Here is a 24035-nt window from a genome sequence, read left to right as displayed (position 1 = left end):
GTATAGGCTAAAGGAATTAGCTTTAATTAACCTGAAGTAATTGCTATATCTAAGTTAACATTGAAAAGTTTAACTATGTCTCATTGGTTAGAACACATTAGTTTGCGTATTATACCAATAACCAACCTGAACGGTAGTGTAGCAATTTAATGTATATTAAATTGAACGAGACAATGATATCCAATCAGTTGAGACTGGTTAGATATCGTACAGCATACCCTGAATTATTTAAAAATAATTACTGGTGATTCTTCACCACCGGAGGTCACTGTTAACACAAGCTAAAATTGACAGGGTACCAGTGAAAATAGAATTTTACAAAACTGTTAAAAAGTCTATCTAAACACCATTAAGCTGGTAAAACAACTTTAATCTATTAATCAATTTGAATGATTAGTCAACCCTGTATAGGCTAAAGGAATTAGCTTTAATTAACCTGAAATAGTTGCTATATCTAAGTTAACGTGGAACAGTTTAACAATGTCTCATTGGTTATGGCACATTCGTGTGTGTATTATTCCCCTAACCAACCTGCACAGGTAGTGTAGCAATTTAATGTATATTAAATTGAATGAGACAGTGATATCCAATCCGTTGAGACTGGTTAGATATCGTACAGCGTAACCTGACTTATTTCACGAAAAATGACTGGCGTTTCTTCGCCAGAGGTTACGGATAGCCCAAGCTGAGGTCACACAGGATTCCCGTCTAACGCGGGAATTCACTATGAACAAAGAGGAAAACAAAAATGGCGGCTCCCCTTTGTTAGCTTAGCATCTGGCGCAAGGCTCAGCTTTCCTTGCGCGGGGTTTCCCCCTCGCCGCACAAGGGATGTTCCCTCCAACAAGGGAACGGGTTTACTTGGTGACGTCTCACGTTCAACCCTTAACCTCTCCCCGTTACCCAACGCGAGAGGTAGAGAGATAATAACTTCGCTTCGGTCAAACGAATATATCTACTCTAATTTCCGTAATGGCTGGCTCATATGTCCTCTGCTCTAGGAATTACTTATGACCGAGTCAGATCACTCCTGAAAGCGATCGACAGAAATAACACTACGTTAGGCCCAACTAGTATTATTTCTCAGAATGCCTGCATCGGCTGGTACATATGCCCTAGCTCGTAGCATTCAGTAGACCCCCTTCACACTGGCTTTGGTCAGATATACAACAGGGGTCGTTCTCTCCCGACCAGTATCTGGGTCAAATGGAACGACACACACACACTTCTCTCCCGCACTAGTCCTGCCTATAGCTATTAATGGAATGTATATATATTGCTACACAATTGATATGGAATAACACAACAGTGCGGCCTAGTCCTATCTTAGATTCCTCACACGGGGCGCCATATGTCGTGACGTTGTATTAGTTAATGTGACGACTGTTGCTCATCGAATGATTAACGGTTTATAATTACGTGATTAAATGAATTAAGCAATGAATCAAGCAATTATTAACTCATTAACCTGGGGCACCATGGGAACATTGTTTTGATTGAGTTTCTATTTCCCAAATTAACTCAAAGGATATCAGAATATCGATTACAACAGTCGCTAAATTAATCAATTTCCTCTACAGTCTCATAATCTGAAAGTCGTATAATCCGGGAATCTGCACGGACCCGGGCTTTACCACTGAATTTACCAGACCAATCTTAGTTGATTATTTATTTACTAGCAAGCTAAAATGATGATAAAAATGCACATACACAAAACACAGTCTAGCTATTGATTAGGACTTAGTACAACGGGCCAACACACTATGGCGCTTGTTACCCAAAATGGGGATTTTAAAGAGAGAGAAAGAAAGGAAGTACACGAGAGAAATATACATTTGGGTTCATTTGTCAGCCATGCTTATTTAAAATTAGCCTTGCCCCGAACTGCCGCTCTTATGGGTCAGAATATAATGATGTAATTACGTGTTGTAGTTCTCAGGTGGGAAGCTCCGCGTGGTCGTTTAGGCTTCTAAATGCCGCAGTTCTCCGGCGCAACTCTCTGGTTGTCCTCACGATGTCAGTGTCCTTCTTGGCTAAGTGGTCTGATCCCTCACCCTTGATCGGAAAGGGGTCTTCTGAGGACAGACAGCTCTGTAGCTCAGAGCTCACAGCTTCGGCTCGAATGGTGTCGATACCACGATTCAATGGAGAGTGGAGGCTGGGTGGTTCGGCTTGAATTCACCCGCTTAGACACAGCTACTCGTCCGTAGCTCGTGTAGAAAAATATTTCTTTGTCTTCAACCTTGTGTTTCGTTTTGGGGTTCGTCGACTTTGTTAGACCTTGGCTGCAGCTTGGGGTCAATAGTCTTCTATGTTAATTCTTCACTCTCCTGTCTTATACCCTCGGGTCAGAAGTGGGTGTAACAGCCTTTAGGGCGATTCTCTGGGCGGACCAAGTCAAGGGGGCAAGGCTTAGATTTTGGCTAAAAATCCGATTTTAGACACTAACTTCACATTTCATCTTTATCAAAACATTCTGTTTGATTTGGATATTTTCCAAACAGCGTACAATGTATAAACATCAGGCATATACTGGGAAAACTCTTAAAGGTACAATGTTTTCATAATAACGTCATCTCTTAACCTTTAAAAACAAATACAAAAGTTACATACATTTTAATATTCCACTTTTCGTCATAACCACCATTGTGGCTGACGGAAACCATTGTTCCAAAGTCCCTTTATTGCATGTTTAAGGTTCTGAGGCCAGTTCTCCATTGTTAGGACAAAGGAAATTCTCTGTATTATGGGCATGAGGTGTCATAAAACCCCCACATCTTCAGACCCCTAGATCTCTCCTCCTCTGTTGGGGGTTTGGGAGATAATCTGTAGGGTGGTGGTCTCCTGTACCCTGACCTGATCAGGACAGTCATGACAGCTGCTTTTTAACCATTTTTATGACTTGATTGTGTGTTTTGGATCATTGTCTTGCTGCAGACATAATGGGACCCATCATGTCCAAAGATTTGCCAAAAAGCACCTGAAAGCACCTGAATGATCATCAAAAATGTTTTATGGACAGATTAGTCAAAGGTATTACTTTTTGGACGAGATGGGTCCCATTAGCCCTGGAAAAAAACAAACACTGCATTCCACAGTAAGAACCTTATACCAACGGTCAAGCATGGTGGTGGTAGTGTGATGGTTTGGGGATGCTTTGCTGCCTCAGGACCTGGATGACTTGCCTTAATAAAAGGAAGTATGAATTTTGCTCTGTATCAGAGAATTCTACAGGATAATGTCAGGCCATCCGCCTGTGAGCTGAAGCTGAAGTGCAGCTGGGTCATGCAGCAAGACAATGATCCAAAACACATAATCAAGTCATGGAAATGGTTAAAAAGCAACAAATTGGAAGTTTTGGAATCATGAATTTCAGAGGCAGGGACTGGGAGACTAGTCAGGATCGAGGGAAAGATGTACAGATGTGCAAAGTACAGAGAGATCCTTGATGAAAACCTGCTCCAGAGTGCTCAGGACCTCAGGACAACGACCCTTATCACACAGCCAAGACAACGCAGGAGTGGCTTCAGGACAAGTCTCTGAATGTCCTTGAGAGGCCCAGCCAGAGCCCGGACTTGAACCAGATCGAAAATCTCTGGAGAGACCTGAAAATAGCTTTGCAGCGATGCTCCCCATCCAACCTGACAAAGCTTGAGATTATCTGCAGAGAAGAATGGGAGAAACTCCCCAAATACAGGTGTGCCAAGCTTGTAGTGTCATACCCAAGAAGACTCGAGGCTGTAATCGCTGCCAAAGGTGCTTCAACATAGATCTGAGTAAAGGATCTGAATACTTATGTAGGTGTGATATTTCAGTTTTACATTTTTTATACATTTGCAAAAATGTCTAAACTAGTTTTTGCATTGTCATTATGGGGTATTGGTGTGTAGATCGATGAGGGAAAAAATTATTTCATTCATTTTAGAATAAGCCTGTAACATAACAAAATGTGGAAAAAGTTTCTAACATTTCATACATTTCGTATTTTCCAAATGTTCTTGTCAACGGAATGTGGTCTAAGAAAAAAACAGAAAGAAACCTATTCAGTAAGTCATTGATCTTTAATTAACCCCACCCAAAACCTCCCTAAAGCAATCAATATATTATTTTATGATCTGACAACCGTTGACTTGTTCTGTTGCTTTTAACATATTACATATTTGCCCTGACTTATGTACTATGCTGTGTTCCTCTGCAGGTCACTTGCTCCACGACCTTGCGCAAATAATAAATTAAACGAGCCGTCAAGTCTCCGTCTTTCAACTGACAAGCAGAACTCAAGGCTAATAGCTGACGGCAGCCATCTTGTTTCTTCTCAGAATGGAAGAAGAATAGATGGAGGAGGAGGGCTGACTGACTGGGCCACTTTTTTCCCCCCCCCTTTTTCTCCCCAATATCATTATATCCAATTGGTAGTTACAGTCTTGTCCCATCGCTGTAACTCCAGTATGGACTTGCTAGAGCTCGATGGGACAAGGGACATCCCAGCCGGCCAAACCTTCACCTAACCCGGACGACGCTGGGCCAATTGTGCGCTGCCTCATGGGTCTCCCAGTCGCGGCTGGAATCGAGGCGGGATCTGTAGTGACGCCTGTAGTACTGCAGTGCCTTAGACCGCTGCCCACTCAGGAGGCCCCTGGGTCGCTTTGAGCACGCTCAGTTTGCACAAGCAATAACATCAAGAGGCAGGTGAGCTGAAGGGCAATTAACAGTGAACCAGGACAATATGATGGTACTCCAAAGTTAGTTAGTTAGGTGTGTGTGTGTGTGTGTGTGTGTGTGTTGTTTTGGTGTGGGGTGCATTTTCCTGGCATGGTTTAGGTCCACTCATCCCCTTAAAGGGTAAGGTAAACACCAATAAATACACAGCCAGCCATTCTGTGTGATCACCTTCAACCTATGGTGAATCATTTCTATCCTGATGGGAGTGGCCTCTTCCAGGACGACAATGCCCCCATCCACAGAGCACAAGTGGTCACTGAATGGTTTGATGAGCACGAAAACGATGTTTACCATATGCCTTGGCCATCTCAGTCACCAGATTTGAACACTTGCCAAGGCACATTGAAGCTGTTTTAACGGCTTTTGATGGCGCTCTATTAAGACACTTTATGATGGTGTTTCCTTTATTTTGGCAGTTACCTGTATGTATATGTTTATTGCATATAAAGCGGCCTGAAATGGATGTACAGTTAACTTCCCTGTACTCACCACATTGCTCTCGTGCACCTTAGGGTTCATGGTGAGCTGTACGACAAACCAAGTGGCGTTCCTCAGGATGAAAGCTGTGATCAGGTTCCAGTGGATTATGTTCCTCAAGCAGCGGATACTCCTGGTGGAAGAGAGGAGAATAGAGGAAAGGGTAAGCACTGGTACCTATTAATTATACTGTACAGTGCAACATAGTATCATTGCTATGCATCACATTGTGAATCTTTTGCAAAAAGATATGTATCACGGTTCTTGACGCCTAAGTCAATACATTGCACTGTAATACTCCTGGTGGTAGAGGAGAGAACAGAGGACAGGTTAAGGGCTGGTGGTATGTAGTATAATTATTGCAGTGAGTGCAGTTTTTCCTTCTTCAGTGTAATTATGACCTTTGAACCTAGTGCAAAAATATTTTTTCTTACTACAACATTTTGAGGTGAACGCGACATTTCCTCACGCTATGCAGGATAATGTTGTTAATACATATGATGGAATGATGAATAATGGGACCATGATAAAAAGAGAGAAAGTTAAGAGAGATTGGGGAAGTTTGTGTGTGTGTTTTGCATAATTAGTACAGCATGTGTGTGTGTGTGTGTGTGGGACTATGGCCGTGTGTGTGTGTGTGTGCGTGGCTTTGTGTGTGTACCACAATTTACATATTCCCTACAGTAAGTCTAAAGAGCTAGACAAGACCCGCTCCCTCAAGCAGGTGGTGTATCACTTTCTCTGTTCTGTTCTAACCACTTCATCCCACCTCCAGTGACAAAGCAAACCCCCTCACAATAATCTCCCTTTACCCTCTAACGGTAGAGTTGGGCAGGCTGATCAATCTTTTCCACAGGCCTTAGTATCACCAGCAGCCCAGCGGTTTCTTCAACCCACAGGCATGACTGATCGAATTGGACCAGCTAATGCATGGTTTATTAGATCAGTCAAGGTTGTAATTCACACAATTGGTGTACAAACTTGGAGGTAATAAGACACTAGGAAAGGAAAGCATCCAGGACCAGCAGGGCCCGGATTCACAAAACCTTCTTAAGAATACATTTCTTTGTAAGCGCCATTTTTTCCTTAAGCTTATACTTAAACTACGAAAGGTTGCTACTCCTCAGTAAAGTTATTTGAAATGTTCTTAAGCTTCTTCCCATGTTTTTTCCTATTAAAAAAGTTATGAAGAAATTAGATTCTTGAAAATAATGTTCTTGGATTTTGTCTTGGAAATGTATTTAATTCCAAGATAGCTAAACACTTGTCTTAAACCCACTGCAGTGAGAGAATAAGCCAACGAAAGCAGTTGAACATGTTTAAACTGCCTAGAGTCAATGTCAGCCCCCCGCGGAAATCTATTTAGCATAATAAAGAAATCCCCATAAAAATTTATCAGCTTAACTACAGATATCTGTGGAAGGTGACAGAGCTACTTATTTTTATTTAACTAGGCAAGTCAGTTAAGAACAAATTCTTATTTTCAATGATGGCCGAGGAACAGTGGGTTAACTGCCTTGTTCAGGGGCAGAACGACAGATTTTTACCTTGTCAGCTCTGGGATTCAATCTTGCAACCTTTCGGTTACTAGTGCAATGCTCTAACCACTAGGCTACCTGCCGTCCCAAACAGCTAGAGCAGTGTTTGTCAGACCATGAGACATCCCGAAAATTGGTCTTCTCACAAAATTGTCTGTAGCGTCCGAACGGTCTACAAACTATCACGAGCCCTCTATGGCAAGAGGATACTCACAAACACGATGATGTTATCCATTTTGCTCTACGATCCCCGCAAGCGTCTTGGGACTCATCTGAAGTCGGTACAACTGATCTGCCGACTTCTGTCTGTAGCGTCTGAACAGTTTGGGCTACACACTAATATCCTTCTGTGGAAAGGTGAGACCCTCAAAAACATGTACAGTGGGGGAAAAAATAATTTGATCCCCTGCTGATTTTGTACGTTTGCCCACTTAAAAAGAAATGATCAGTCTATAATTTTAATGGTAGGTTTATTTGAACAATGAGAGACAGAATAACAACAAAAAAATCCAGAAAAACGCATGTCAAAAATGTTATATAATTATTTGCATTTTAACGAGGGAAATAAGTATTTGACCCCTCTGCAAAACATGACTTAGAACTTGGTGGCAAAACCCTTGTTGGCAATCACAGAGGTCAGACGTTTCTTGTAGTTGACCACCAGGGTTGCACACATCTCAGGAGGGATTTTGTCCCACTCCTCTTTGCAGATCTTCTCCAAGTCATTAAGGTTTCGAGGCTGACGTTTGGCAACTCGAACCTTCAGCTCCCTCCACAGAATTTCTATGGGATTAAGGTCTGGAGACTGGCTAGGCCACTCCAGGATCTTAATGTGCTTCTTCTTGAGCCACTCCTTTGTTGCCTTGGCCGTGTGTTTTGGGTCATTGTCATGCTGGAATACCCATATACGACCCATTTTCAATGCCCTGGCTGAGGGAAGGATGTTCTCACCCAAGATTTGACGGTACATGGCCCCGTCCATCGTCCCTTTGATGCGGTGAAGTTGTCCTGTCCCCTTAGCAGAAAAATACCCCCAAAGCATAATGTTTCCACCTCCATGTTTGACAATGGAGATGGTGTTCTTGGGGTCATAGGCAGCATTCCTCCTCCTCCAAACACGGCGAGTTGAGTTGATGCCAAAGAGCTTTATTTTGGTCTCATCTGACCACAACACTTTCAACAGTTGTCCTCTGAATCATTCAGATGTTCATTGGCAAACTTCAGACGGGCATGTATATGTATTCTTGAGCAGGGGGACCTTGCGTGCGCTGCAGGATTTCAGTCCTTCACGGCGTAGTGTGTTACCAATTGTTTTCTTGGTGACTATGGTCCCAGCTGCCTTGAGATCATTGAAAAGATCCTCCCGTGTAGTTCTGGGCTGATTCCTCACCGTTCTCATGATCATTGCAACCCCACGAAGTGAGACCTTGCATGGAGCCCCAGGCCGAGGGATATTGACAGTTCTTTTGTGTTTCTTTCATTTGCGAATAATCGCACCAAATGTTGTCACCTTCTCACCAAGCTGCTTGGCGATGGTCTTGTAGCCCATTCCAGCCTTGTGTAGGTCTACAATCTTGTCCCTGACATCTTTGTAGAGCTCTTTGGTCTTGGCCATGGTGGAGAGTTTGGAATCTGATTGATTGATTGCTTCTGTGGACAGGTGCCTTTTTTGCTGGTAACAAGCTGCAGTTAGGAGCACTCCCTTTAAGAGTGTGCTCCTAATCTCAGCTCGTTACCTGTATAAAAGACACCTGGGGGCCAGAAATCTTTCTGATTGAGAGGGGGTCAAATACGTCAAACATGGAGGTGGAAACATTATGCTTTGGGGGTGTTTTTCTGCTAAGGGGACAGGACAACTTCACCGCATCAAAAGGACGATGGACGGGGCCGTGTGCCGTCAAATCTTGGGTGAGAACCTCCTTCCCTCAGCCAGGGCATTGAAAATGACAGAACCAGGTGTCTTCGTCTGCCCCGCCCCAACCATCACCCCAAGTCCCCTGCAGGCAATAAATAAATGGTATGGTAATAAGAATAATGTAAGAATTGAAAAATAAATAACGAAACAAAACAAAAATGGGGGAATATAAGTATATCCATCCGAAAGTGTCAATGATCAAACCTGGAAGGCCACTCAAACAGGCATCGCTCTAAACTCCAATGACAGGTCAGTCGTCCAGCCGGAATGACAGTGAAATTAACGTTAAATGAGAGCTCTGACCGCCCTCCATTGGTCGGCTCAGCATCTTACATGTTTGGCAGTGACAATAAACCTTCAGTCGGCAGCCCTCGCTTAGACAGTTTAATAAGGTTTCACCCGTTATGGCATAGTATGGATTCGAGTCCATGAGCAGACACTAACACACAATGACAAGGTGCTCTAACCCGTACAGGGGATTGGTGTATATTCCCAGATAAACTTCTCTGCGTCCAAAACCGAGGAGAGACAAATCTTCTCACTGGAAGGCGGGGTAATTCTGAGTCTTGCAGGGAAGAGCAAGGCTGGGCAAAGATGGAGTTTGTAGAGTTTGGTCATGACATCTCCGTAGCCGGCGCGATGCTTTGCCACATCGGGCGCATAATCATCATAGACACGGAAGGGATTTCCTTTATTTAACAGGTTACCCCTCATTCGAGCCTCGCGCAGGATAAGATCCTTGGTCTTGAAACTGTGACAACAGATGATTACTGGGCGAGGACGTTGGCCCGGTCCAGGCACTAGGACAAGAGCACGATGTGCACGGTCCAGCTGGGGATCCGAAGCCAAAACATCCGATCCAAAACATCCGAGGCCTCCGATGAGGATTTATTGTCCTTTGGACGCCATTTACTCGGCATGTTCACATAGAAATTACAATATTGTATTAGAAAGAGACGTTTGTTGTAAAAAGTGCTGTAAAGTAGGTTAAGTTTCATTGTTTCGCAAAAAAAGTTGCAGGAGCCTCTCTCACACACATCCGTTCACTCCAACACGCAAGCTCTGCCCCCTAAAATATTGTTTTTGGGAGGAGATTTCCTTTGAGCATGGTAAAGTTATTAATGTTTTCTTTTTTATATTTACTAATCTACTGATAGGGGCCCTTCTTTGTGAGGCATTGGAAAAACTCCCTGGTCTTTGTGGTTGAATCTGTGTTTGAAATTCACTGCCCGACAGATAATTGTATGTGTGGTGTACAGAGATGAGGTAGTCATTCAAAAAAAATGATGTTAAACACTATTATTGCACACAGAGTGAGTCCATGTTACTTATTATGTTTACTTCTGAATGTATTTAGTCTTGCCATAACAAAGTGGTTGAATACTTAATACTCAAGACATTTCAGATTTTCGTTTTTAATTAATTTAGTTCCACTTTGACATTATGGGTATTGTGTGTAGGCCAGTGACAAAAAAATATATATATTTTGTCCATTTTAAATTCAGGCTGTAACACAACAAAATGTGAAAAAAAAGTAATGGGGTGTGAATACTTTCTGAAAGCATGTACTGACAGCATTCCTCCCACGTTATACTACCTTTTTAATGGCTCATTACATCATGTGTTTATTCAAAAACATTTCCAACCAATGTAATAAATGTGACAGAATGCACACTGTGGTAGATGACCTGTTTTTACCATGTTACAGTAAGTGCTTTGTGGTTGTACAAGAGACACACACACACACGCACACACACGCACGGAGGCACATGCGCACACGTAAGCACGCATGCATGCACACATGGCTGACATAGCTACACCTACAGGTTCTGCCAAAAACAAAGCCCTTTAAAGCTTTGAAAAAAACATCTGAATTCCTACATTATTAATGACTAATCCACCAGAGACTGTTTTGGGGTACAGCCAATGTAGACATTGTCCTCTACCTTTCCTTCTCTTTTATTTTTCTCTCACAAGAAATTTCACTAATACCTTTGGCTCTCTCTTTCGTCTCTCCCCCCACTGTGCGTCATCTTTCATTTTAACCCTCTCCTTCATTCACCCTCACCTCAGTCCTTCTCCCTCTTTCAAAATGACCACTGTAATTTACTCATTTTTACTCCTCTCTTCTTCACTCTCTTTCTGTCATCCCCCTCATTCTATTTCTCTCTCTCTCCCCTCCCCTCTCTCTCTTACTCTTCCTTTCTCTTCGTCAGGCTGGACTAAATTACGGGAGGCAGCGGAGAGTGGACCCATGTTTCCTTATCTTCCTACTTCTCCTTCAGTTATCCCTGACAAGGTATCGCTGGACAGGGGTTGTCCAAGTCAAGGGTTGCTGGCTCAGTTCCCTTCAGACATAACCTTACGTGTATTCATTTGTCAGCCAAAGAAAGGATCTGAAGCTCTAGAAATCTACCTCAATTCTATTTACAGATGCACTTTCATGGAGATCTCAGAGACAAAACAAGGATCCCAAATGGCACTCTATTCCCTTTGTTGTGCACTACTTTTGACCATGGGCCCTGGACTGCGATGGTTTGCGATGATCTTCTTCAGGGGAAAATATTTTGAAATATGGTTAACTCTAGCTGGTAGGTATGCCGAGTTATACAAGTGTGTTATGTTTCCAATTAAGTAGACATTTGAGAAGTCCGGGGGCTGACCCATCAAATCCTATTAAATTAAAGAGACTTAAAAGAATTCTAGAGGACTAATATTTTAAGTACAGACACTCACAAAACCCAAAATATCTGGTGTGTGTCATACAGGAAATGTCACTTTTAATCTGAAATCAAAACACTGAGGAGGTTGAGGTTTCAGAATGTGTCTTTTTGGCGAGTATATGTAGACAGTCTCTTGTTTACAGAGTATCTAGGAATGGACAGAGACACACACATACTTTCAAAATGATTATCTTATATAAAACACACTTTGAAAGGCACACACACATACACACATGCACACTGTACGCAGAGCCCCTGGTCGTCACAGCTCTCCATAGAGAAGTGTCTCTGAGGTATTGCGTTAGAGCGTGCAAATTTATTTATAAAGTGCAGGCTTCAGAGGAACAAATTAGGATATAAGAGGCATCAAAGTGATTCTTTGATTTATTTGCCACTGCATATCAATGTAGGTAAAAAGGGAAACAGAATGGCCCTGAAGAGGAATGCAATACAGGGCTTGGATGGAGCTCTGTGCTGTGTGGTGCTGTGTGAGAGCAAAAGACTGGCCTGAAAATGAACTTTATCATTATTCTTTTCATTTTAATTTGATTAATAATAAGGCACTTCATGTCATTTCACAGGCAATTTCAACTTTTGTCATTAGAAAAGTGACAGAGATAAATATGAGAAAGTGGGAGAAGGGAGAGTTAGGGAGTGAGGGAGGACAAAGTGAAGCCACATTATGAAAAAAAACAATAAACGCAGAAACTCAATTTGCGATTCTTTTCTCAGGGGCCTAAACCTATTTACAGTGTTTCTTGAATGTGCCAGACTGCCCAGTGCACTGTTTATTTATTGGGGAGTACTGACTGTAAGCACACTACCAATTTACAGGGTATACAAATATGAGGGAGAACAAGATATGATACTTCAGTTCACACAGTGATTCTGTGTGATTCAGTCAGTAGAGCATGGCACTTGCAACACCAAGGGTTGAGGGTTCAATGCCACTGGGGCCACCCATACACCAACTGTACGCACGCACGACTGGATAAGCGTCTGCTAAATGGGATATTACAATTTCAGTAAGTCCCCTTTTTGCCTTCAAGAGAATAAAACACTCCCATAACCTAACAAACCTCTTTCTGTCAAACTTTTACAACGGTAGAAATGAACTGGAACGAAAACGGTCACCTCAGTTGTTTTTCGAGAATATAAAACAGGATTTTGTTTTTAAATCGTCAGAACAGAACATCTCCAGTTGGTTTACCCAAAGGAAAGTTCTAAGAACCAATGCCCTCCAATGCCACTCTAGGAGACAGTCTCTCTCTCTCTCTGTCTGTGGGTTGATGTCATCACGCATCAATAGAGGTGACATGATATGACTGCCAAAGATGGACAGTGGCGAGATGTCTTCAGGGGAGGGACTGAGGTTCTAAGGTTCTGGCTGCATCCCAATTGGCACCCTATTCCCTTTATACGTAGTGCACTACTTTTGACTAGGGCTCTGGTCAAAAGTAGTGCACTATATAGGGAATAGGTACTTTTGACCAGGGCTCTGGTAAAAAGTAGAGCACTCTATAGGGAATAGGGGGCCATTTGGAACACCCTCTATCTATCTCTATTGAGAACAAATCAAATTGTATTGGTCACATACACATATTTACCAGATGTTATGGCGGGTGTAGCGAAATGCTTGTTCAATATGCCACCGCAGTCAAGATGTTGCCTAGCTCCATGAATGACAAGAGAAACTCTAAATGCTAAATTATCAGACACACCCACACCAGCAGCAGTGCTGCAGCCCTTATCTAAATGAAGTGGTGATGGGGAGAAACAAGCTTTTCTGTATGGGGTCCCAGGCTACATGGTGAGGTTCAGAATGTGGAATTGACATGCGCACACACACACACCCCAGCCTGGCCTCAGAGCCATGTGCAACATACTTTACATATTTCTGAGCACCTGCAAGACATATGATACCTACTAATGGTCTAGCTACTTCAGACAGAAACAAAGGTAGGGAGGTTGGTCAGAGAGGATGGGTAAGTCTGTCTAACAATCCAAACGTTGAGTGTCGAGTCGTGTCAGGGAAAACTAGTATTTTAGCTAACCCTTCCACTAACCCTTATTCTAAAATTAACCCAATTCAACTAACCTGCTATGTAAATTCACCTATTCTTTGTCGCTTTAGTTTCTTAATGTAAATTAACTTAACCTAACCTTTGTCGTTAGTTCACCTAACCACCAACAAGCAACCGGGTTTTAGAGAAAGATGTATAATACTATATGTTCTCCAAGACCTATGATAACTTACATCATCCAATTAATATGCTATTGTATGACCAGGTAAGAAGTATGGTACTATATACACTACCGACAAAGAGACTTGCTTGGGCCAAGAAACACGAGCAATGGACATTAGACCGGTGGAAATTTCTCCTTTGGTCTGGAGTCCAAATTGGAGATTTTTGGTTCCAACCGCCATGTCTATGTGAGATGCGGTGTGAGGTGAACTGATAATCTCCGCATATGTATTTCCCACTTTAAAGCATGGAGGAGGAGGTGTTATGGTGTGGGGGTGCTTTGCTGTTGACACTGTCTGTGATTTATTCAAGGCACACTTAACCAACAACTGCAAATTGACCGCAAGAAGCCCAAACAGATATAATATTTGACAAAAAAATTATAATTTCAAACCATGCATACATTGAATAAATCACAGACAGTGTCAACAGGAAAGCACCCCCACACCATAACCTCCTCCTCCATGCTTTAAAGTGGGAAATACATATGCGGAGATCACCCGTTCACCTCACACCGCGTCTCACAAAGACACGGCGGTTGGAACCAAAAATCTCCAATTTGGACTCCAGACCAAAGGAGACATTTCCACCGGTCTAATGTCCATTGCTCGTGTTTCTTGGCCCAAGCAAGTTGGCCCAAGCAATACATTCATGTGTCTCTCTCTATTATGCATGGGAATACTTGGGAACAGAATTTTCCAAATTAAAATCACTTGCTGGTGTTTTTACAGTCTTATGAACAACAATGCAAATTCTAACATACTTTTTTTGGTCCGAAAACTTGGGGAACCCTGCTAACAGTTGGGGAACCCTGCTATAGGTCCTCTAATTCATATGATATTGTACGACTGCTATTCCATTCATAATGTAATTTATCGTAACATAACATATATTACTAAATGGAGTGTCACAGAATAAAACAAATTGCCCTGAGACAAAGTTGCGCACACACACACTTGAGTTCTCTTCTCTGGGCACAGTCGAAGTTCAAATCTCTGGCAACACAACCATTGTCACATTGTCAAAATCGGACACACTTCTCATTCTTACTTCCAACTCCAGCCTCCAGGCTCTAACCACCAAGCATAGCTGAGCAGCAGGGACCTGCAGAATAACAGATTATTTCACAATAAGTTAAAGGGGACTGTGGAAAAGAACTGGAGTGTGGTGCAGTGCAGTGTTTAAAGCCACACTGGGCTGGGTAAATATGAGGGCATGGCCACAAGTGTGGTAAAACCAAGACCATTCAAACCCAGATCAGTTCTACCAGAACATGTTGTTCTGGTAGAACTGCAGCTGAGCTAAATACCATGTATATAAATAAAGCAGTTTACCAGAAAAGGATATTATGCATTTCAACAACCATAGTCCATCCACAACATGCAATGGCTAAATGCTACATAAGTATTCCCACCTAGAGCTCATCAGAGATGTTCTGTTCTACTCTGTGTTCTATGTTTGACATGTTCTATGTTCTATTCTCTTTCATTCTATTCTGTATTGTCTACTATTCTAATACAACACTAGGCACAAGCACCAACGCATTATACATCATAGCTACTTGAATAATACATTGTCAAGTTCTGATTTTGAAATACTTAAACTGGATATCTGGGTGCACTGGAATCACCTAATCGTTTCCTGTTTGTTGTGACAATAGTAAATGATAGGGAACCCAGGTTTGTGTGTGCATGTGTATATACTGTATGTAACTTTGCAGATGGAAAAAGTACCCAATCGTCATACTTGAGTAAAAGTAAAGATACCTTAATAGGAAATGGCTCAAGTAAAAGTGAAAGTCACCCAGTAAAATACTACTTGAGTAAAAGTCTAAAAGTATTTGGTTTTAAATATACTAAAGTATCAAAAGTAAAAGTATAAATTATTTCACATTCTTTATATTAAGCAAACCAGACGGCATCATTTTAATAAAAAAAAATGATGGACAGCCAGAGGCACACTCCAACACTTACAAACGTAACATGAATGTTAAGTTAGTCTGCCAGATCAGAGGCAGTAGGGATGACCAGTGATGTTCTCTTGATAAATTCATACATTTTCCTGTCCTGCTAAGTATTCAAAATGTAACGAGTTCTTTTGGGTGTCAGGGAAAACGTATAGAGTAAAAATTACATACTCTTTTTTAGGAATGTAGTGAAGTAAAAGTAAAAGTAGTCAAAAATATAAATAGTGAAGTACAGATACCCAAAACTACCGAAGTAGTACTTTAAAGTATTTTTACTTAAGTGGTTAAGTGGGACAACTACATGTACTCCCTTGTGTGTTATATGGCAGAAATCAAATAATTAAAGGTCAGAAATTCTCTGAATCACTAACTTCCAGCAGAATGAGATGATGAACATGTGAGTTCAGTACTCAGCAGAGAGATATAGGCAATTATCCCTTCCTTGGCTTTTTTATTTAGGATTACAGCAAGTTCCAGTCTTGGTAAAGAAGAGAATAATTATGTCCCTTATGATAGCCCACACTTCTGCCATTGTGCATTACCTGATAAAGTGATCCTGAATCGGTATAAACGAGTATTGACTGGTTCTTTCAGTAAATTTCTATTAATGTGTATTACATTATACACCATTAACCCAGATAGCAGAAACGGGGTCTGTTGAGCCATTAATAAGTATTGTTTAATCCCCCAACGTCAAATACGTTGACGAACAATCATCACTTGTTTGCACTAGAGTCAAGTCAGCAATCTGTGTGATTGGTTAGTGTATCTGCTTACTCAACAGCAGGCTATAGGACTTGACCTTTTCAGGAGGAGGTAACGCTGGAGTGTGCGTGGGGAATTGTGTGTGTGTGTGTATGTGTGTGTGTGAGAGAGAGAGAGTGCAGGTTACTCATCGAGATAATGACTTGCCTTAGGTGGGTCACCGGGTCTCTAAATGGTCTCTCTATAATGACTTGATGCCCAAAACTACCTTGCCCTCAAGGTTAGAGAGTACCCGGGTATTGAAGCAAAGTAGCATAATCAATGGTCCCATGTTGTTCCAGAATGCCTTGAAAGTTGTCATAAATTACTCCCATCACCCTAATCATCAAGAAGTCTCTTTATGGAGTTGTAAGGATTCAATCTCCTCAGCCTCTCCCCTTCTCTACCCATCAGCTTTGCCCTTGACGTAGTTTGTACGCATCATTCATTATGCTTTTGGAAGGTGCTACAGTTGGAAGTCCTATACCATGTTATTAGTACTATGGTCAGTGTAGAATTAATTTTAAAAGTCCTTAGTGAAGCAAAGGGAAATTAGACAGACACGTGGCTAAGATCCATCAAACCAAATGAAGACAGAACATAGCACCATGGCTACCCCAGGAAGCCCTTTGAATCACTAATAAGCAGTGGGCTGAAGGCTCTTTTCACACATCTCTGAGCTCTTGTAAAAAAGAAAGCGGGATCAGGGACCCCCTCCGGAAAAAAAACATGCCACATCGCTGTTAAAACGAGCCTGTAATCGTCCCCTTTAAGTAACCACAAAAGTGCCTTGGTTTATAATGAGGACATCTCTAAGTTGGGTAGAAGTGTTGTGGTACAGTATCTCTACAGCTATTTGCTTTTCCCTTTTGGTAGCAGACTTTGTCCCTTTCAACAGGGAGCTGTATTTATGTCAATGATTTGCAGCTTGATTCAATGTGGATGTTGTGTTCATGTTCGCACCTTGGCAACAAAGGTCTTTAACAACGTGTTGGAACTGGACCTCTGCAAACTGGCTCTAATGGAGTGAACTAAAGCAAAGTTAATAACAAATCAGGCCATGCTGAAACATTGACTGGCACTAGGCTAGACAACTTTTCGTCTGATGCGTTGATGCCAGCCAGCGCCAGGTGAGCTGTGACAATCACTGCCAGGGACCACTCCAGCTGTCACACGTCACACTAGGATGCTCGCTCGGAAAGTGGGCGAGCAGCTGCTTTGGGATCCAAAGTTCCGCCACGTTTGTTCCAAGGGGGAACAGTGGCTTATGTCTTACACTTTATTATATGAATAGTATCACATATTTCAGGGGGTTTGAGTTGCTGTACAGCCCTGGGCTCTGTGCTGAGTGGATCCTTACTACATGTGATCTCAAAGGCCTAGTGGTACAGTAGGGTTGACCGCGAACCCCTTCCCACATCACCACAGTTCCTTTCATCTTACTGGCCTATCTCTTTGTTAATTTCCCTCTACCAGGGAGTCCTGTATCTTCCCTATGCACATTCTTGAAAGCAGCAGCATTTCCTGTTTCATGGTTGAAATGAGTCACTTTCACAGCAGAGACTGTTTAAGTCCATTCCCTTCATTTGCAGTTACTACTGATCCTTTGATTTGGATGCCATTTTAAAGCCAAAGCATTGGGAACTCGAGAGTAATTTTACACAGCCCGAGGGAAATGTTTAAGGACACAAGGATGGTTACTGTCCTTCGTCAAATCCCTTCCCCACTGTGAATGAACTAGGACAGCGTCATGGGCATTTTGCTGTAAACCAACCTGCTCTCAGAGCATTTCGTATGATTCTGTTTGGTTACATAAGACTGTTTGGTTTACTTAAAGCAAAAACGAAAGGAAGGTGGTTGGTCGGGGTGGATAGGTAGGCATATAGCGGGAACATCTAGCTACTCAAAGGTTGCGAGTTTGAATATTATCACGGATAACTTTTGCATTTTAGCTAATTAAAAATGTTTTACTACTTTTTAGCTACTTTGCAACTACTTAGCATGTTAGCTAACCCTTCCCCTAACTCTAGTTGAACTATTTAACCTAACTCCTTAACTTAACCCTAACCCCTAGCCTAGCAATGTTAGTGAGCTAACTAACATTAGCCACCTAGCTAGAATGTTTTACATATCCTACATTTAGCTAATTCGTAACATATAATATGAATTGTAATTCATAACATATCATATGAAATGTGTGATGGACGAATGAATACATACTGTACGAAACGTAGCATATCATACTAAATAGATAGTCTCAGATTTACATACAAAATAATCCGAAATGCTCTGAGACCAGGTTGTATAAACACCTGCTCCTTTTACTGAAAACAAAATGAGGGGGGATAGATCAGGCAAAGATACTGGCTAGCTATGTGAATAACGCCTCTGTCGTTTTCACAACGGGGTTTTCCATTAGTGGATGACAGCAGTGCTGCTCTGCTTGTCCTTTTCCACTGACGCAGATCCCCCCTGGTGTGTTTCACAGTACAAATGGCATATCACTGCGTTGGTAACACCCTGCCAGTGCAGTGCTGGGATCCTGGATCTGTTCGCTGTCGGTGCGTTTCTCAGTTCACTGGAGAGCTGAAGGAAGCTGGCCAGGGGCCATCACTTCACACTGAGACCATGTGTCTCTGAGGTCTGTAGCCTCCTATCCTCCTCATCCCGTCTCTTCATCCTGCTGCTACGTCAGCATGGATGGGAATAGAAACCACCAGGTCCTCCTAGTTCAGGGATCAGTGGAAAGACACTGATAATCTAAATTAGTTGTTTCCCTGATTTTTTTTGTCTTTTTCGTAATCACTTTAGTGTTAAAATAATTGACAAATCATGAAGTTTACAAAGTCTCCAAGTGGTGGCAATTACAAAACTTGTGCACAAGAAATATCCACGTGTGTAACTCGAAAGTAATTTAGGTCCGCCCAATTCAATATAATTAGATAAATGTCAGCTGAAGTTCCCTAAGCCCTCGTCCCATACAAAAGCACCTTTACCTCTTTTACACGAAGCCATATATTTCAGTGCTCGGCAGTATCATATCAAATTTCACCAAGTGTGAATAAAATGAGAGGTGAAGCAGAAGGGTTCTTCCATGGATGCTTTGTCTACAACTCAGTTCACAGTGCGTTGGGTGCCTTAACTCAATGAGGCTTGAACAAGTAGGCATAGCAACGTGTTTACCCTTTTCTTACCGTTGTGTTCCCTGTCTGGAAATAACCTCAAGTCATTCAATCTAAACTTGTCCGCACACTAAACCAGGCCTGGGGTCTTCACTGGGTTTGAATAGGAGGTTTAGGACTATCCAAACAAAGTGTTACCGAAGCTTATGTACAGACACAAAACCTCTTAAATGTGGTTCCCTTGGCTGAAATAATCTTAATGCATTGAAGGCACTTAAACTGTACAGCAAAGGTTTACATGATCATCGAGGAGTTTACACACTCATGAGTGACAATGATGTGCATTGTCTTTTAACTGTACAATGTACTCAGGCAGTGAAGATATTTTGATTAATCTCCGTAATCTGATAATCCTTCAAATTTTATTATCGATTTTTGTAATCAGTCCTGAAGAGCAGATTAGAGAGGATATAAAAGGATATATAAAAATAACTCTGTCCCTCGGCACTTTTGTCTTTCGATTTTACGCCAAAAGACATTGAAGGCCTATAATCTATCAAAGCGAGGCATGTGAATGAGAAAGTACTCCTTTCAGCGACTTTTCTTCTGTCGTTACAGTACTTACAATGTATGACTCAGCTACAATTCTCCTGTGAGAGGTCTATACCCATGAAGTAGCTAGGGGGGCTTTAGAGCCGAAAAGGTATTTTTTTGTGTACGAAACATTAAAAAAGACAGCTTTGTCACAGCCTGATAAAATGAAAAGATAAAACAGGCCCTGATTTCAGCGAGTTCAGCCCATGTGTGGAGAGGGAGTAATGAAGTCTCAGGGTGTGTGTGTGTTCATCCCAGACATCTGTTCCTGCTAGCCGTTTCATTTCGGTTAAGGAAGTAAACAGTAGACCAGTGCTGGCCGGCCTGTCTACTACTTTACGACTTTAGCCTTTCCTCTCCTCTTTTTTCTACATACATACAGACAGACAGACAGACAGACAGACAGACAGACAGACAGACAGACAGACAGACAGACAGACAGACAGACAGACAGACAGACAGACAGACAGACAGACAGACAGACAGACAGACAGACAGACAGACAGACAGACAGACAGACAGACAGACAGACAGACAGACAGACAGACAGACAGACAGACAGACAGACAGACAGACAGACAGACAGACAGACAGACAGACAGACAGACAGACAGACAGACAGACAGACCAATCGCAATATCTTCATGACACAGCACTGGCTATATTAGCTGAGAGGTTAAGAGGTTAATAAACAGGACACTGATGTTGAAGATGTAACTATTTAAACCAGATTGAGCCTAAAAAATACTCTTCTGTTGTCTCAACTCAAATGAGACTTCCTGATTGGAGATATTGAAGCAGTGAGACAGTATCTTGCTGAAATTAAATCGGAGCAGATTAATCCGGGATAATCTGTTCTAAACAATCTCTTACACTATATGTTTAATCTCAGAGTCCAGATAATCTGTGTTGGTGTGGCCTTTGAGAAAACACAGACGGGTGGTTTTTGGCTGACTGACATGTTGGGTTGTTAGTGACATGCTGTTTGTCACGTATTACAGCTTTCACCACCACACAACGCCTTCACTGGTCAACACCTTCTCAAACAGATGTAATTTCAGCGTCGAGTTTTGGTTTACATTTGGTTGAGTTGTCAACTAACGTGAATTCAATTTGAAATAATATGTAAAAATCACAATGTCTTTGGATTGAGGTTAAAAGATTGCTGAAAAAAATACAAAATTCCCTTACCTTGATAACTCCCCCCCCCCCCCCCACGTTGATTCAACGTCATTACATTTTTTGTTTTTGAAATTATGTGGAGACAACGTTGACTCAACCAGTTTTTGCCCAGCGGGTGAGCCATGGGAGTCCAGAATGAAACACAATCACTCTCCTCTCACAAAACAAGATTCTGTTTTTTGTGAACATGGGTTTGAGTCTCAGAGTGGATTTGTCGGTGTCAGTGTGTGTGTTTCCGTGTGTGTGTTTATTTGTGCGTGCCTGTGTGTGTCAATGTATTTAAATAATACACCCCACTCCAGCAGGTCACACTTCACTAATATGCTGAACACATACAGGACAGAACCGAACAGGGCTGCATTACACTTAGGTCAAATCACCGCTGCATTATATACACCACCTCATTCAATTTAGACATTGATGGGTCATCACAGAGCATGCACTGTCTGCAGGGTTGAGGGCCGGGCTGGTGGTATACATAATGACATATTCCCCCCGGTGAGTGACAAGTATCGAGCATAAGAATGTGGATCCTGTCAGCTGAGCCATAAAATTACATGAATCTTGGCAGGATTATTATAGAGTTATGAACTATGGATTTATGGTATTTTCTTCTCGGTTTTGTACTGTACTGTTTCATGTTGTATTGGATTGAGTATGAAACACTTAGCCGTAACCAAGGCTATGGGGTTGTGTGGGTGTGACACCAGAACATAGGATGTGTTGACATGGTGAAGGAACGTGAAGGAACGTAACAGGCGGGTGTCGTGTTGTTATCTTTTTCTGTTATATGATGTGTTGACATGATGGAGGAATGATTGGAGGACAGTGTCACTCACCTCAGCCTCATAAAGAGGATGAAGGCCACCAGCAGGGCTGCCAGAGAGATGCAATGTCCCATGTAGTTTATGATCACCGCTATGTGGTAGTGCAGCTTGCTCTTTTTCTGAAGAAAGGAGAAAAAAAAACAGATAATACACAAAAAACTACAGTAATATGCAAACAATAATATGGACACACAATTCTATACTTGGCAGTGTACATCATTGTCAAAGTTAAAAGATAGCTAATAACTTCATGAGAGATATCGTGCACTTTCGTATTGCTATTGCCTACTGTTAAAAGCAGTGCAAAATTGTATCATCTATAAATCGTATTATGGCAATTGCTTGGCATTTGACTATAAGGTGCTACAGAGGGTAGTGCGTACAGCCCAGTACATCATGGGGCCGAGCTCCTTGCCATCCAGGTCCTCTATACAAGGCCGGGTCAGAGGAAGGCCCTAAAAATGTTCTAAGACTCCAGCTTCCCAAGTCATAAACTGTTCTCTCTGCTACCGCACGGGAAGTGGTACCGGAGCGCCAAGTCTGGGACCAAAAGGCTCCTGAACAGCTTTACCCCCAAGCCATATGTCTACTGAACAGTTAATCAAATGGCTATCCAGACTATCTGCATTGAGCCCCTTTTTTATGCACTAGCTCTCTACCCACACACTCACACATACTACACTGACATTCCAACACACACACACACACACACACACACACACACACACACAGCTGCTACTCTGTTTATTATCTATCCCGATTGCCTAGTCACTTTTACCCCTACCTACATGTACATATCAAAAAATACCTGAACCGCCTCGTACCCCTGCACGTACCCCTGACTCGGTACCTGTACTCCTTGTATATAGACTTGTTATAATTATTTTATTGTGTTAATATTTCCTTTTTGTTATTTAGGAAATGTTTCTCACTTTTAATATCTGCATTGGGAAAGGGCTCGTATGTAAGCTTTTCACGGTAAAGTCTACACCTGTTGTACTCGGCGCATGTGACAAATAAAATTATATTTGATTATGTGGTCTTTACATACGTCAATAGTTCATGCATTACAGCCTTTGCTCATGAGGTCATCATGTACAGCAGACTTTGCAACGGATCTATAAAAGTAACATAATTGAATTTCATCTATAAAAATGGTTTAATATGTCTGTATGAATTATGTACTATTAGAACAGTCTGGTATTGAATAGATAGACAGAGTCAAAGTGCAGAGGTTTGAGTTGACACTGGATTATATGAGTTCCCATCATCTGTTAAAAAGACCCATATAACCCAACCAGATGGCATTTTATAAGGGACAAGATGATCACTGTTGTCATTAATATCAATGTGCAATGAGCGATATCAAATATCACATACTGGTCATTTAGTCATTTTCATTGACATCAAACAGGGAAATTATATGTCATTGGTACTTTAAATCACATCTTTACTTTACAGTATTTAAATGTTCTACTTAGCACACCCCAATTTAACAAAATACTTTTGTGTTCCTTCAATGGATGTGAAATTAAGTGTGAAAGTGAATATACTTGAGTATTGTAATCCAAGTCTTCCACAGCAGCAAATGACAAGTCAATTAAAAACCATGGTGGGTAGCAGACCGCTGCCCTGCCTGTAGTGTGTTCTTGATAACAGACTAGTCTTTTGATTTTGAAGCTTTATTGTGGTACAAATTGTGGTTACCTATGTGAGTTTCAGATTCAACCACATTCCCGTACAGTTAACACCTCTGGGGCAACTGTCTCTCAACTGTCTATGTCCTCCTTCTCTACAGTTCCTCCCTGTCTTCTTTCTGGACATGTTGTTCTGTACCTGTTCTCATTACTTCATCACAGAGCGCACCTTCTAGTTTTGTCTCTTTTAACATGTTCCTCTTCCCGTTGTTTCTGATTTTCTCCCCTCTAAGATCTACTAACAGACAAAGAAACCAAAACCAACCCCCCCCCCCAGAGACA

At 41.8% G+C, this 24035-nt stretch overlaps 1 protein-coding gene across 1 annotated transcript in view; it reads right to left on the bottom strand.

Annotated features, from left to right (window-relative positions):
* LOC115196407 (corticotropin-releasing factor receptor 1) overlaps positions 1–24035 on the bottom strand; it is a 192767-nt gene that overhangs the window by 37821 nt on the left and 130911 nt on the right. The window contains exons 6-7 of the mRNA XM_029757219.1: positions 22069–22175; positions 5212–5332 (exon numbers count right to left, since the gene is read on the bottom strand). Of these exons, the coding sequence (XP_029613079.1) occupies positions 5212–5332; positions 22069–22175 (228 nt within the window). The remainder of the gene's footprint in view (positions 1–5211; positions 5333–22068; positions 22176–24035) is intronic.

This window comes from Salmo trutta, chromosome 1 (assembly GCF_901001165.1).
Source record: "Salmo trutta chromosome 1, fSalTru1.1, whole genome shotgun sequence".
NCBI classification, from domain to species: domain Eukaryota; kingdom Metazoa; phylum Chordata; class Actinopteri; order Salmoniformes; family Salmonidae; genus Salmo; species Salmo trutta.
Note: the sequence above shows the minus strand (reverse complement) of the source record. Positions and strands in the feature narration are given on the sequence as shown.